The 12822-nt window shown below is 37.4% G+C and overlaps 1 protein-coding gene across 1 annotated transcript in view; it reads left to right on the forward strand.

Moving 5' to 3' along the window:
* The window catches only part of LOC311276994 (uncharacterized protein), a 60778-nt gene that overhangs the window by 41937 nt on the left and 6019 nt on the right, over window positions 1-12822 (forward strand). The window contains exons 14-58 of the mRNA XM_084387082.1: window positions 41-94; window positions 219-272; window positions 494-538; window positions 689-742; window positions 865-909; window positions 1107-1160; window positions 1243-1287; window positions 1364-1417; window positions 1576-1620; window positions 2181-2234; window positions 2403-2447; window positions 2528-2581; window positions 2691-2798; window positions 2907-2960; window positions 3045-3098; window positions 3483-3527; window positions 3636-3689; window positions 4536-4580; window positions 5111-5164; window positions 6206-6259; window positions 6344-6397; window positions 6535-6588; window positions 8030-8083; window positions 8276-8320; window positions 8459-8503; window positions 8593-8700; window positions 8808-8861; window positions 8945-8998; window positions 9180-9233; window positions 9357-9464; window positions 9590-9643; window positions 9721-9828; window positions 10485-10538; window positions 10670-10723; window positions 10806-10859; window positions 11013-11066; window positions 11187-11294; window positions 11396-11449; window positions 11560-11613; window positions 11749-11802; window positions 11984-12037; window positions 12258-12311; window positions 12425-12478; window positions 12597-12650; window positions 12738-12791. Coding sequence (XP_084243208.1) covers window positions 41-94; window positions 219-272; window positions 494-538; window positions 689-742; window positions 865-909; window positions 1107-1160; window positions 1243-1287; window positions 1364-1417; window positions 1576-1620; window positions 2181-2234; window positions 2403-2447; window positions 2528-2581; window positions 2691-2798; window positions 2907-2960; window positions 3045-3098; window positions 3483-3527; window positions 3636-3689; window positions 4536-4580; window positions 5111-5164; window positions 6206-6259; window positions 6344-6397; window positions 6535-6588; window positions 8030-8083; window positions 8276-8320; window positions 8459-8503; window positions 8593-8700; window positions 8808-8861; window positions 8945-8998; window positions 9180-9233; window positions 9357-9464; window positions 9590-9643; window positions 9721-9828; window positions 10485-10538; window positions 10670-10723; window positions 10806-10859; window positions 11013-11066; window positions 11187-11294; window positions 11396-11449; window positions 11560-11613; window positions 11749-11802; window positions 11984-12037; window positions 12258-12311; window positions 12425-12478; window positions 12597-12650; window positions 12738-12791 — 2619 coding nt within the window. The remainder of the gene's footprint in view (window positions 1-40; window positions 95-218; window positions 273-493; window positions 539-688; window positions 743-864; window positions 910-1106; window positions 1161-1242; window positions 1288-1363; window positions 1418-1575; window positions 1621-2180; window positions 2235-2402; window positions 2448-2527; window positions 2582-2690; window positions 2799-2906; window positions 2961-3044; window positions 3099-3482; window positions 3528-3635; window positions 3690-4535; window positions 4581-5110; window positions 5165-6205; window positions 6260-6343; window positions 6398-6534; window positions 6589-8029; window positions 8084-8275; window positions 8321-8458; window positions 8504-8592; window positions 8701-8807; window positions 8862-8944; window positions 8999-9179; window positions 9234-9356; window positions 9465-9589; window positions 9644-9720; window positions 9829-10484; window positions 10539-10669; window positions 10724-10805; window positions 10860-11012; window positions 11067-11186; window positions 11295-11395; window positions 11450-11559; window positions 11614-11748; window positions 11803-11983; window positions 12038-12257; window positions 12312-12424; window positions 12479-12596; window positions 12651-12737; window positions 12792-12822) is intronic.

Genomic DNA, 12822 nt, shown 5'->3' on the forward strand with positions numbered 1-12822 from the left:
ACAACAGTTTTAAAATTCAGTTTTAAATTCTAAAACACAGGGTCCTCTAGGCTATAAAGGTGAATCAGGCTCACCTGGAGAAAAAGGAGAGGAGGTGAGACAAAATTGAAGCTGGTCACTAAAATGTTGTAGGTTCAAATCCCATGGTGAACTATCATTTATACCCTTCAACACGGCATTTTTTACCCCAAGGACTAACACCATAAATTATTTTGCAGGGCATTATTGGACCAGAGGGTCCATGTGGAGATATGGGAAAAGCCGGTGAGAAAGTAAGCCATCATTAAACCAATAGTCAATGTAAATTCAAGCACCCTATTATATAGGGTGCATTGTTTGTATATATCGCCATCTAGTGCTCAAGCAAAGAACTATTAAACAGGCACTTGATTTATTATGTATTTTTATAATCTACAGTTGCATCATTCTGGGAACAGTGCTTGGTAATATTAAGTGTTTATGAACATATTTAACCCGTGGTTCACATTTACAGGGCTCAAAAGGAGCACCTGGCTCTCCTGGTCCTGTCGGCTCTCCTGTAAGTCATCTAATTATGACTGCAGCACCATTCATTATAGCTATGAATGAACAGAATAATCAAGACTGATTCTTTAATTACATCTGGCTTTGTCATTTTAATGTACATTTTAATGTACATAGTTATAATTGTATTTTAATTATCCTTCAGGGTCCACAAGGCATGAGAGGGATGGAGGGCCCTGAAGGGCATCCAGGGCCAGATGTAAGTGAAGACAAAATGATTATAATGCACTAAATGCTCAACATTGTGTATATATAACATGAGGACCTAGTCTAGTTAATCTTAATCTAGTTATAGTTATCTGTTAATGTTACTGTTTACAGGGGGATGATGGGCTGGGTGGACCACCAGGTCTTCCAGGTGCACCTGTGAGTAATACAGAATATCACAAACTGATGGTGTGACTCAGTACGTACTGACTAAACCACCATTGCATTGACTCTACATTATATGCTTCCTGTTTAAAAATAAATTACTTTCCTTTTCATTACACTGTATTTTATCTTACTTTTCTTGTATTATTTGTCCATTTTCTTTCAATCTCAGTTTATTTAAATGTTTGCAGGGAGCTCCTGGTTGGACAGGTGTGGTTGGTGCCCAGGGGCCTAATGGGTCGCGTGTAAGTGTTTAGGCTGTTTCATTCTGTTCCACTCAACTATGTCAATCCGTGACATACTAACAATTTCTGTTATATTTTCTAGGGGGAGCCTGGACCTCCAGGAGCTGTTGGTCTTCCGGGGCCACAGGTATGCTATTTATTATTTGGGACAGTGTAATGTTGCTGATAAATGACCTCTGCATAACGTATATGTCATTTATTAGGGTCCCCAGGGATTAGAGGGACAGATCGGGCATTCAGGGCAAAGGGGTCCACAGGTGAATGTCTTATATAAATTGTCTACTATAATGAATCTAATTGATTGAATAAAGAGATGGTAGTCTTGGAGGTTATTTTAGGTATCTGACAGGCTCTGTCAAACAATATTTTACTTGAACGTGATCCATATTATTGTATTCATATGTTTCTTCACTAGGGGCTGTCAGGGCGGGAGGGTTTTCCTGGTCCTAAAGGAGAGCCTGTAAGCACTTTTTTCTCACAGAGTGAAACATCTTTCTTTAAATTTCTTTAATCTTCCTAACTCAGTAATGATCGGGCCTTCATGCTGTTAAACGTTCTACCAAGATATTTAATCTGAACACATCCACTATTGTTCAAAATTTGAGGTCGATAAGATTTCTCTTATGCTCACCAAGCCTGCATTTATTTGATCAAAAATACAGTAAAACTGAATATTGTGAAATATTATTTCACTCTAAAAAATTACTTTTAATTTATTTAATTTATTCCTGTGATGGCAAAGCTGAATTTTCAGCATCATTACTCCAGTCTTTAGTGTCACATGATCCTTTAGAAATCATTCTAATATTCTGATTTGATGCTCAGGAAACATTTCCTATGATTATCAACGTTGAAAACAGGGAACCATGATGAAAGGAAAGTTAAAATAACAGCATTATATATATATATATATAGTAACATTATAAATGTATTCACTGTCACTTTTGTTCAATTTAATGCGTTCTTGCTGAATAAAAGTTTTGAACGGTAGTATACATTCTTATCCCTGTTCATTTACAGGGACCTGCAGGGCCAATGGGCCTCAGAGGGGAGCCAGGATTTGAAGGAATAATGGTAAAAGCCACTCATCCCATATACAAAAATACACATATAAAACATATATACGCATATAAAATATATCCCAATGTATTTTTTGGTAATTGTGTCATTCAAATGTAACCAAGGTAATGTCCTGTTTCTTACATGTACTGGTTAATCTTACTTGTGTTTTCTTCATTTAAGGGTGTACTAGGAACACAAGGTCCAAAAGGTTTTACTGGTATCAAAGTAAGTTCATGCCATCTCTATTTTAACCTGTCTCTGCTCTGAGTTTTTATTTTAGCTCTAATAGCTTTACTGTCTTTAAGGGTAACAGAGGACCTGATGGAGACCAGGGAGACTTTGGACCTAAAGGAAACAAAGTAAACTTTAAAAATGAATTAAAGTATACAGTCTACATTGCACATTGTTCTAGGTTGTTACCCTCATGATAACAGATGTCACTTGTTGAAAATTGTATTTTCCTCCCAGGGTGCTATAGGAGCCCCAGGGGTTCCGGGCATTCAAGGTGAGCAGGGACCAATGGGCTTTCCTGGTTTCCCAGGCATCAGAGGTCTGCCAGGACCACTGGGTATTCAGGTATGAGTTACACTATTATTGCTTCACTTATATCACATTTGCTTTTAGTTTGTTTGCCAGTCCACGGTTAGTCTTAAGAGTCATAACACAATTTCCTCTCACACATAGGGAGAGGATGGAGAGGCTGGTACGCATGGCAAAGTGGGCAAGGAGGGGTTAAAGGTCAGAGTTGCTCTGTACTATAGGCATTAGGATTTACAGTGTAATATTCTTCATTACTAATGTGAAATGTCCATTTTACTGAAGGGGAGCAGAGGTCCTGAAGGCCTCCCTGGAAAGCATGGTCCTAGAGGCCTAAAGGTAATACACTTTATGGTATATTATCATATACACTGCCATGTAAGATTGAGGTCAGTAAGATTTTTTTTTAAATAATTTAATACTAATGATCATGTGACTCTGAAGACTGAAGTAATTATGCTGAAAATTCAGCTGTATTATAGTAGTAAATTATATTTTAAAATATATTAAAATAGAAAACAGTTCTTTTAAATTGTAATAATATTTCACAATATGAAATGTTTTACTGTATTTTTTTGTCAAATAAATGCAGTGAGCATAAGAATCCTACTGACCCCAAATATTTGAATGGTTGTGTATTATGGTCATAAGCTTTAAAGTATTACAAATAGAAAAAAAAAGCTGTTTGATATTGTATTTAATGAAGTCTCAATACATTTTCAGGGACGAACAGGGCAGAGGGGTCACAATGGCATGCCTGGACTTCCTGTAAGTGTCCATACACAAAAGCTGAGAGTAATGGAAATCCTTACCTCCCCGTTATCAATCTTCTGTGTAGAATGTTGATGATGTCAGTGTTGATGGTGTTTATTGCAGGGTTTACCTGGCCCACCTGGACCTGTTGGAGCTGAAGGAAAGCCTGGTACACAGGTTCCCATTCTATATTCTAATACCATGATAACTGTAAAAAGATATCGTTGATGCATTTTTACTTCAATTAAAAATATATAAAAGCAAGAAGGCTACATTATATTATGAAAACATTATATTATGGTTTCTAATTTTAGACTTTATTCTAGTCTTAAAGAGTGGTTAACTTATTTTAAACACTGTTCCTGAACATTAAAACCCAAACGTTTATCTGTACATTTTATGGAGAACAGCTTGTTTACTGTAGCTTTTGTAAGCTCTCGCTTTTGTAAGACGGTTTACTGCTCCTTAGGAAAAATGAACCATGGTTTAGTGATCGATTACTGTTTGTATTATCTTAGTTTTCCGACAAATATCACGATTAAAGGGTAGATAACATTGTATCTATAATGTATAAGAAAATTACAAAAACATACCACTCTGAAACATTAAATCCATGCTTCAAAGTCTGTGCATGAAATCCCTTCTGCACGATCCTCTTGTTCGTTAACATTGTCAGGGTCTGAATTGGGCTCGGATTGGTTTGAAGTTCACGCCATCATTAATATTTACACTACAGAAGAACTCGCATTTATGGAGGGGCGGGACATTTCCCGAACATGTGCTAAGCTGTGCCAATCACGACACACTGGGCCATCTAACCAATCACAGCACATTTCGTATTTTGGAAGGAGGGTACTAGAATTTAGTTGTAGAATAGAGTATTATAATAAATACAGATACATTTGTCTATAGTTAGAATTACTATAAATAGCTCAATAAAGGTTCTAGTAAGAATAAACAGCTACTTCAACAGAGACTGTAAAAAGTTCAAATTCATTCTCATTGTTCTTTCTTGTGCTCCAGGGACTGCAAGGCCTTGTGGGTAATGCAGGAAGTAAAGGACCAATGGTGGGTTCAGAACTCTTTATGTAATATCCCACCTACGACTGGTTTTAAAGTCTATGTCAGCATTTATAAAGTCTTTAATGTAGTCTTTTGCTACTGGGCAGAAACTGTTTATTTACTTATCACTGCTAAGCTTTCATATTGAGCACCTCTAACAGACTTTATTTACCATTAATGAGCTGTTTTTGGCAGTAAATGGAGCTCTATAATGCAGATTGTTGTCATGAATCCAGCAGACTGAGCTCCCAGTGCAGATCAAATAAAAAAGCGATGATCACATTTTATAGAGGATGGGCTATGCCTTTTATGAATCATAAAGAGGTTATTCAAACAAAGACAGCCTTTCCAGGAATTTAGTGGGCACCAGTGTTATGTGCAGCTTGTCAAAGTTTAATTTGCACCCTACCAGCTATAAATGACTCCAGTAAAATGCTGTAGGCAAGAAGAGTGATGGTCAGTGGTGGTAGCAGAAACACTGGTACACACATGAACACACAGGCTTTTAAGTTCTTGGTTGGTTTCTCAAACCTCAGGGATTGCAAGGTATTCCTGGAGAACCTGGTCAGGATGGACCCCCAGGATCTATGGTGAGTTTTCTTCTCTATTCTCTGTCATTTCCACACACGTCTTTAAATCACTTCAGAGTTTACTAGTCTGCTGTGCCTGAAGCTGAATAGCTTATTTGTAAGCACAAGAATGATGACAAAATGTCAGCATAATAGAAAAAAAAAATTCCCCTGCTTGCAAGACAGACACCCTCCTGACCCCTTTTTGACTTGCCAATTTTATTACCTATAGTATGTTTAGAAAACGTAATAAACTGAATCCATATTACATATTATTTTTCATAGTATTGAATTTTTTACTCTGTGTAATCATTTTCTACAATTCTTGGCACGCCTGCCTTTCAATATCTAAAAAAGTTGAGGTGGTAGTCTTGAAGATATGTGTTCTGTTTCTATAATGCATACGGTTACACTTACACACATTCTACTCTTTCTCAGACAACAATGGAGCGCATGCAAATAGAGATCAAAGCGTATTTGGATCTTTGAATCAGCCATTGTTTATGTAACTTGCCTTGTAAGACAGACTACAAAGCATACTTACAAACTTGAGGTAATCGGCTCGGACACAAGTTAACAGTAGCTGTTTCACAGGATTCAACTCTTGACCCCCGTTCAGCATATTAGAATGATTTCTGATGGATCATGTGACGCTGAAGACTGAAGTTATGGCTGCTGAAAATTCAGCTTTGTCTTCACAGGAATAAACATAATTAGATTAATTGACCTTAGTCAGGTTACAGTAAATGCTATGTTGAATTTAACAGATGAAAACGAGGCTGTGAGGGATAGATGTACAGTCTTTACAATGGCACACACTGTATAGTATAAAGGTCTAAGATCACATCATTTTTATGTTGTTAAACAACAGTACAATACATTGAACGCACTGTATTCTATTCCTCACAACCTCATTTTGATTCCTGTCAAAAATCTAATATGGCACTACCCTGACTAAGGTCTATAAGATCACTTCAGCAACTTAATACAAAAATAAATATTCTGCATTGTGATCTGTTTGTGGATTGTTAAATCTGTACTGATTATGTGTTTCAATTACAGGGTCTGCCTGGACGAGAGGGACCCATGGGCAGTCCAGGACCACCGGGAGAGAGGGTATGTTACGACTTATTTCTCTCAGATAACTCATATAACCAAGCTGCTGATTTTTCATGATGTTTTGGTGTGTATTTTTCTCAGGGTTTCTCTGGAAAGACAGGAGTGGAGGGACCGCAGGGCCCTGTTGGCATGTATGTAAGTGACCCCTCTACAGGGCTTTATGGAGGAAAAAGGGAGCAGGATGAGGAGTATTGTACTTGAGGTTGATGTTTTGACATAGCCACCTAACTTCTATTCTTCCTATTATCCTATAACTATCCTATTCTTTTAAGGGTTTTCCAGGAAACATGGGTATGAGAGGAAGACCAGGCCACGCTGGAGACAGAGTAAAGACAAATTGCACTTTAACCATCCTGCATTAACCACAATGTTATTATATTACTGTATGCTGTTGTACATTACAGTTATAATGTCAAAGCATAACCACAGAGAAAGGCTCTGTTCTTATCTTAGTGAACCTGCCTCGTAGTCTGCATAATATGCTGACCTGTAAGGCAACATCCTAACCTAAATGGAACCTATAAATGACTGGAAACACTCAGCAGCTCAATTATCAGTTTTGAAGAGAAGAGATTTGACTAACCTCAAAGTTGACTTTGAACAAAGTTTGCATGTTGCTAAGCTAACATGATACACATATAAGAGAAAATGACAGCACACACAGACATTGGGTGAATTTTTATTTAGGCAGGTCAGAAAGTTTTTTTAGTGAAGTAAAAATGTTTAATTAATACTTCTATTCAGCATGGACACATTAAAGGGATGGTTCACCCAAAAATATACATTTTGTCATCATTTAATCACTCATGTTGTTCCAAACATGTATGAATTTCTTTCTTCTGTTGAACTCAAAAGAATATATTTTAAAGAATGTTGGTAACCAGACAGTTGATGGTAGCCTTTGACTTTTTAGTATTTGTTTTCCTGCTATGGAAATCAAAGGCTGCCATCAGCTGTTTAATTACCAACCTTCTTTTGTGTTATACACATTTAGAACAACATGAGGGTGAGTAAGTGATTACAAAAGTTTCATTTTTTTCACTTTAAATTGATCAAAAGTGACAGTAAAGACATAATATTTCTAAATATTTTTATTTAAAATAATTGCTGTTCTAATCTTTCTGTTCATCAAATAATCCTGAAAAAAAGTTTTCCACAAAACAATATTAAGCTGCACAACCGTTTTCAACATTAATAGTAAGAAGTGTTTCTTGAACACTACATAAGCGTATTAGAATGGAATGATTTATGAATGATCAAGTGACCCTAAAGACTGGAGTAGTGGCTGCCAAAAATTCAGCCTAAATTGTAATATTTCACAATATTACGGTTTTTACTGTATTTTTTGATAAAATAATTGCGGCCTTGGTGAGCATAAGAGACTTCTTTCCAAAATGTAAAAAAAAATCGTACTGAGTCTGACCAGACCACAAACATTTGAACGGCCGTGTATTTAAAGTCAATATTTCTCAGTACTGTAACTGAATATATATTTTTTATATATTTTGTTAAATAATGTTTCAGAATACCTTAAATTGTTATATAAAGTATTTTATTGATCAACATATCACTTTCTGAGTTTGTCACTATGCATTCTGGGATTTTCCTATCCATTATAAGCTTGGAACAACCTTCCTATTATGATGATGACTACAAATGTAGACAGCTCACTTGGGTTTAGAGCAAAGCTGCACTGTTTTTAGTCTTCTTAATAGTAACTTTATCTAAAAAAAAAAGTTACTCATTTACTCATTTCTTTTGTCATAGGGAGAGCCAGGTCTAAGAGGGCCTCCTGGACCACCTGGAAAGCCTGGACCACCAGTAAGTGTGTGATGGATCTAGTACAAACACTGGGATCCTAAATCGAGCAGATCATTTTTATTTATAACTTCAGTTCCTGTACCTTCATTTCTTTCAGTCCATGGACAAATGTATTTCAGTTTCCACTGCTGTAACACTGCCATTTGCATGTTGTGGTGACTAATACTGTTAACCTTTATGTGTGTTTTTTAGGGTCCCCCTGGTCCAGTAGGAGAAAAAGGCCTGCCAGGACCCCAGGTATATACCACTTCTCAAAGAAAATAAAAGATCCTGACCTAACTCCTTCAGTGAAGTTTGATTTCTCATAAAGCAGTGCTGAAATATAAAAGGTTTCATTTATTTCCTTTGTAAAATAAATGGGTTACCTCTTTGCAGGGCCGTCAGGGAGATCCCGGGCATCAGGGAACAGAGGGGCCATGTGTGAGCACACAATCAGCTCTGTCATTTACATTATATCTCAGTTTGGCTGTTAATTTTTAAATGCTGATTATGATTGATTGTCTATATAGGGTCCTCCAGGACTTCAGGGAGTCAGTGGGGTCACTGGAAAACCAGGACCCAGAGGAAGTAAAGGGCTCTCAGGGGAACCTGGGCCAAACGGGCCCCAAGGTATTCCAGTAAGTGAAAATTCTCCCTACCATACATGATGATGGATTTCAAAAGCTTTGCTATATGAAAGACGTTGATGGATATCAAGTTAAAATTGTTGCAAATCTTTCTTCAGGGTTCACTGGGGGAAAATGGAGTGCCAGGTGTAGACGGGATGAAAGGAGAACAGGTGATTTAAGTGATTTAAGAGATTTAGAGTATCTCAAATTGTGTTTACTTATGAAATCACTAAAAGTTGCTATAAATGCACAGGGAATGATGGGCCCTCCTGGTGACAATGGGCCTCTCGGACTGGAAGGGCCACAGGTTAGATTGGCACTGCAAAATTATTTGATCTTTATGTTCTGTACAGAATAGCAAACTAAAACATTAAGCCATGTGGTTTTTTAATGAACCAGAGTAAAATCACGATGACAGTATTAAATGGTTATAGCTTTAATAAATTGGTGGCAACTGAGATATAATGCAAGCTTTCTGACCTCTGTAGGGTCCAACTGGTCCGACGGGTTTGGAGGGGACTCCTGGAAGGAAAGGTGATAAGGTCAGGTGACAATTGAAATTATATGCACTAAATAACATTATAGATAATAAAATTATAGACAAAAATAACATTAATGTCGTTTTTTTTTTTTTTTTATCTTTTAACATTTATTTCTACTGGCAGGGGGACAGAGGTCCCTTCGGAAAGCTTGGTCTTCAAGGACCAAAAGGAAACATTGGCCCTCCAGGTGCTAAAGGTCCAATGGGTCCACCAGGCCCAGCAGGCAATGAGGTGTGGAGATTAATTTCTTAATGTCGGCACAACTGTGCAAATTACCTCTAAAGTCATCTGTCTCAAATACGATCAGTCTCACTGTCTTTTAAAAGAGTAATATTGGTGTTTTTCTCCTGATGAAGGGTGATGCTGGTCCAGTTGGCGTTGCTGGAGACCCTGGCCCTAAAGGAGAAAAGGTCATTCATCTTTTACAGCTATAGTGTCATTTCACAAGGGAAAATGCTGTTGTACTATATTTCTTTTTTCCCCTCAGGGTGATATAGGGCCGAGAGGATTTACTGGTTTAGAGGGGCCGTGGGGAGACGTGGGGGAGCAGGGAGAGAGGGGACTCAAGGGAGCCAAGGGCCAAATTGGACTGCTGGTGAGTGCAAATCAGCATTTCATATTATGTTTGCATAACATTTTATTTACCCTTACGTTATTTTATTAAGTATCTTCTCTGTTTATTGTATCATTTGATTTACACTACTGTTGGAAAGAAATCTGTATTTTTTATTCAGCAAGGATTCATTAATTTTATTAAAAGTGACAGTAAATACATTTATAATATTACAAAAAATATTTATTTCAAGTAAATGCTAAAATATTAATCAGCACAAACTGTTTTCAACATTAATAATAAATTAAATGTTTCTTGAGCACCAAATCGGTACATTTTTAGACTTTTTTAAGGATAATGTGAAACTGGCTGCTCAAAATTCAGCCTGACCATCACAGAAAGAAATTACATTTTAAAATATATTAAAGTAGATGAGTTATTTTAAAATGTAATAATATTTCACAATATTAGTGTTGTATGTACAGTTGATCAAATAAATGTATTGGTAAGCAAGAGATCTTTCAGAAGCTTTAAAAAATCTTATTGACCTCAAACTTTTGAATGGAGGTGCAGGTATTTTTCCTAAATGGAAAACACTAAAATATGTGTCTTTTACCATGTAAAATGCTATATCTGTCAATAATTTTTTTGTCCAATTTTATTGCATTTTTGTTGATCGTTTGCTGTTTTTATGTCAGGGTGAGGCAGGCCTCATGGGCGGGAATGGACCTGCTGGTCTGAAAGGTGTAGAGGTGTGTAGTATCCTTATTTTACTATAGTTCATCATACTCTATGATCTGTTTCACCTGGGAATGATTGACTCCTATATTCCTGTTTGATATGGTTGTTACTGATAAACAGTTCCTGTTTTCTTGTGTTTCAGGGTGGACCAGGCCATCCAGGGTTGGTGGGGCCAGATGGACCTCCAGGAAGCAAGGTACCACATTTGATTGTTCACTTAGAGCATCTTTGGATTATTTTATTTCTTTTTATGGTCTAAATCTAAGTGTCTCTTTTAGGGAGAAGCTGGGCCAAATGGTTTACTTGGTGAGCCAGGAGATGCTGGACCTGAGGTTCTGATCCACTTAAATGAAAATACATTACTATATTAATATATTCTGCAAAACTCATAACATGGAACATCTTATTTGCATTGCATTTTGAATGTCGAAAAAATAGCTGTTTTATTTATGTTACGTTATTCATATCTTTGCTTTGTGCCTTAGGGAATTGCAGGTCGCAAAGGCGTGCGAGGTGACTCAGGAAAAGCTGGCACACAGGTAAATATAATTTGTTCATGTTTATATTCATATCCTAGCCTATTCTTAGGAACAACAGGGGGCAATCAATGTGTTTTACCTCAGAGTAACTGATTCATGATCATACCTTGACCTACACAGGGTGGTGTTGGATCATTTGGTCCCCAAGGTCATTTGGGCCCTAAAGGTCTCCCAGGGCCTGAAGCGGAGAAAGGAGACCCAGGAGATAAAGGAGAACCAGGGATGGAGGTGAGCTTGTGATGAACTCCACTAAGATGGAAACTGATTCTTTAAATTGATCGCAAATAAATCTACTACATGTTAAAAATGAACCCATCTCTTCCCTTTAGGGGTCAGACGGCCTTCAAGGCATACAAGGGCCACCAGGACTGCTTGGTTTGGAGGTACAGACATTAAAATCAGTTGGTGTGGCATTTTGTGCATGGCTGTATATAGAAATACAGTACATGTGTTTGATTAACCCAGTTATATTAATTCAAATCTACTACCTTAGGGTCCACAAGGTGAGGAAGGGGCAAGGGGCTCGCCAGGCCTACCAGGAGCTCAGGTCAGTGCCCAGTGAGACAAAAGTGTACATTTACAGAAAAGAGACAACAAATAGATACACCTTAATTTAATTATGCCTTTGTTTCAACTCTGCTTGCTTAATCATCAGGCCCTTAATGAGTTTTGGTTGTTGCAGGGCCGTTTGGGTAACCCAGGACCTGAAGGAAAAGAAGGCATAAAAGGAGAGAAGGTAAGGTCACAATGTTATTTTCTCTGTCTTAATCCCTGTCTGCTATCTAAAATAAAAGTTCTTCCTCTATGCCTTTGTCCTTGCTGTCAGATATGAGAGCTGTGTTTAAGCATACAGATTTCCCAGGACTCTTATCTGCAAATTCATTTCAAATTTGAATTTGGTTATTGATGCATTTTAGGGAGCTCAGGGGAAAGATGGAGCACCTGGAAAAATGGGTCACATTGGACGGAGGGTAAGATGTGATATGCTCTTAGATTCTATTAAATGTTTCCAAATCTCTAAGTAAAAGACAATGAAGTTTAGTGAGATTAAATTTTCATGAATATATGTAGATTATTTTAGACTCTGATGTGATTTATGTCATAATGCAGGACAAACATTTGTAAAATTGTGGTGATTATGATTGAAAAACTGATTATTATTCTTTTATTTTTGGTGTTTGACATCTAAAGGGTAAAAGAGGCAAGGCAGGGTTGAGGGGGACCAGAGGACCAAGAGGAGAAAAGGTCAGAGTTCAGAGATTATATCAACATGGCATTTAAACACATGACAAGCTTAATTTTTGAAACCCATGGCTTGAATTGGACAAGTTAGGTATTTCCCTCTCCTTGTCCAATAGGGAGAGAGAGGAGATGTAGGAGAGAAAGGACTTCCTGGATGGGGGGGAAGTATGGTAAGATTGATACTCCTGGTCAGAACAGTCCATTTCAAAATTGTCACATCTTTTGGATTAAATAACATTGTGGGAATGAATAAAATATGATAATATTAAGATGCTTGATGCTTGACAGGGAATCCAAGGGGTGAAAGGAGAGCCTGGGGAGCATGGTGTCAAAGGAGCAGAGGTGCTTTTAAAAATGTACTCTGACATGATTCTTTTTGTGCCTTAAAAATACATTCTTAATGTTAATTCCTTAACCTGTCCATAATAGGGTGAGAAAGGGGATCAGGGAACTCTTGGTCCACCAGGGAGAGATGGCTTGAAGGTATGGTGTATCACAAGCACATCCAATGATT

This window comes from Rutilus rutilus (genome assembly GCF_951802725.1).
Source record: "Rutilus rutilus genome assembly, chromosome: 18".
In the NCBI taxonomy this organism is placed as follows: domain Eukaryota; kingdom Metazoa; phylum Chordata; class Actinopteri; order Cypriniformes; family Leuciscidae; genus Rutilus; species Rutilus rutilus.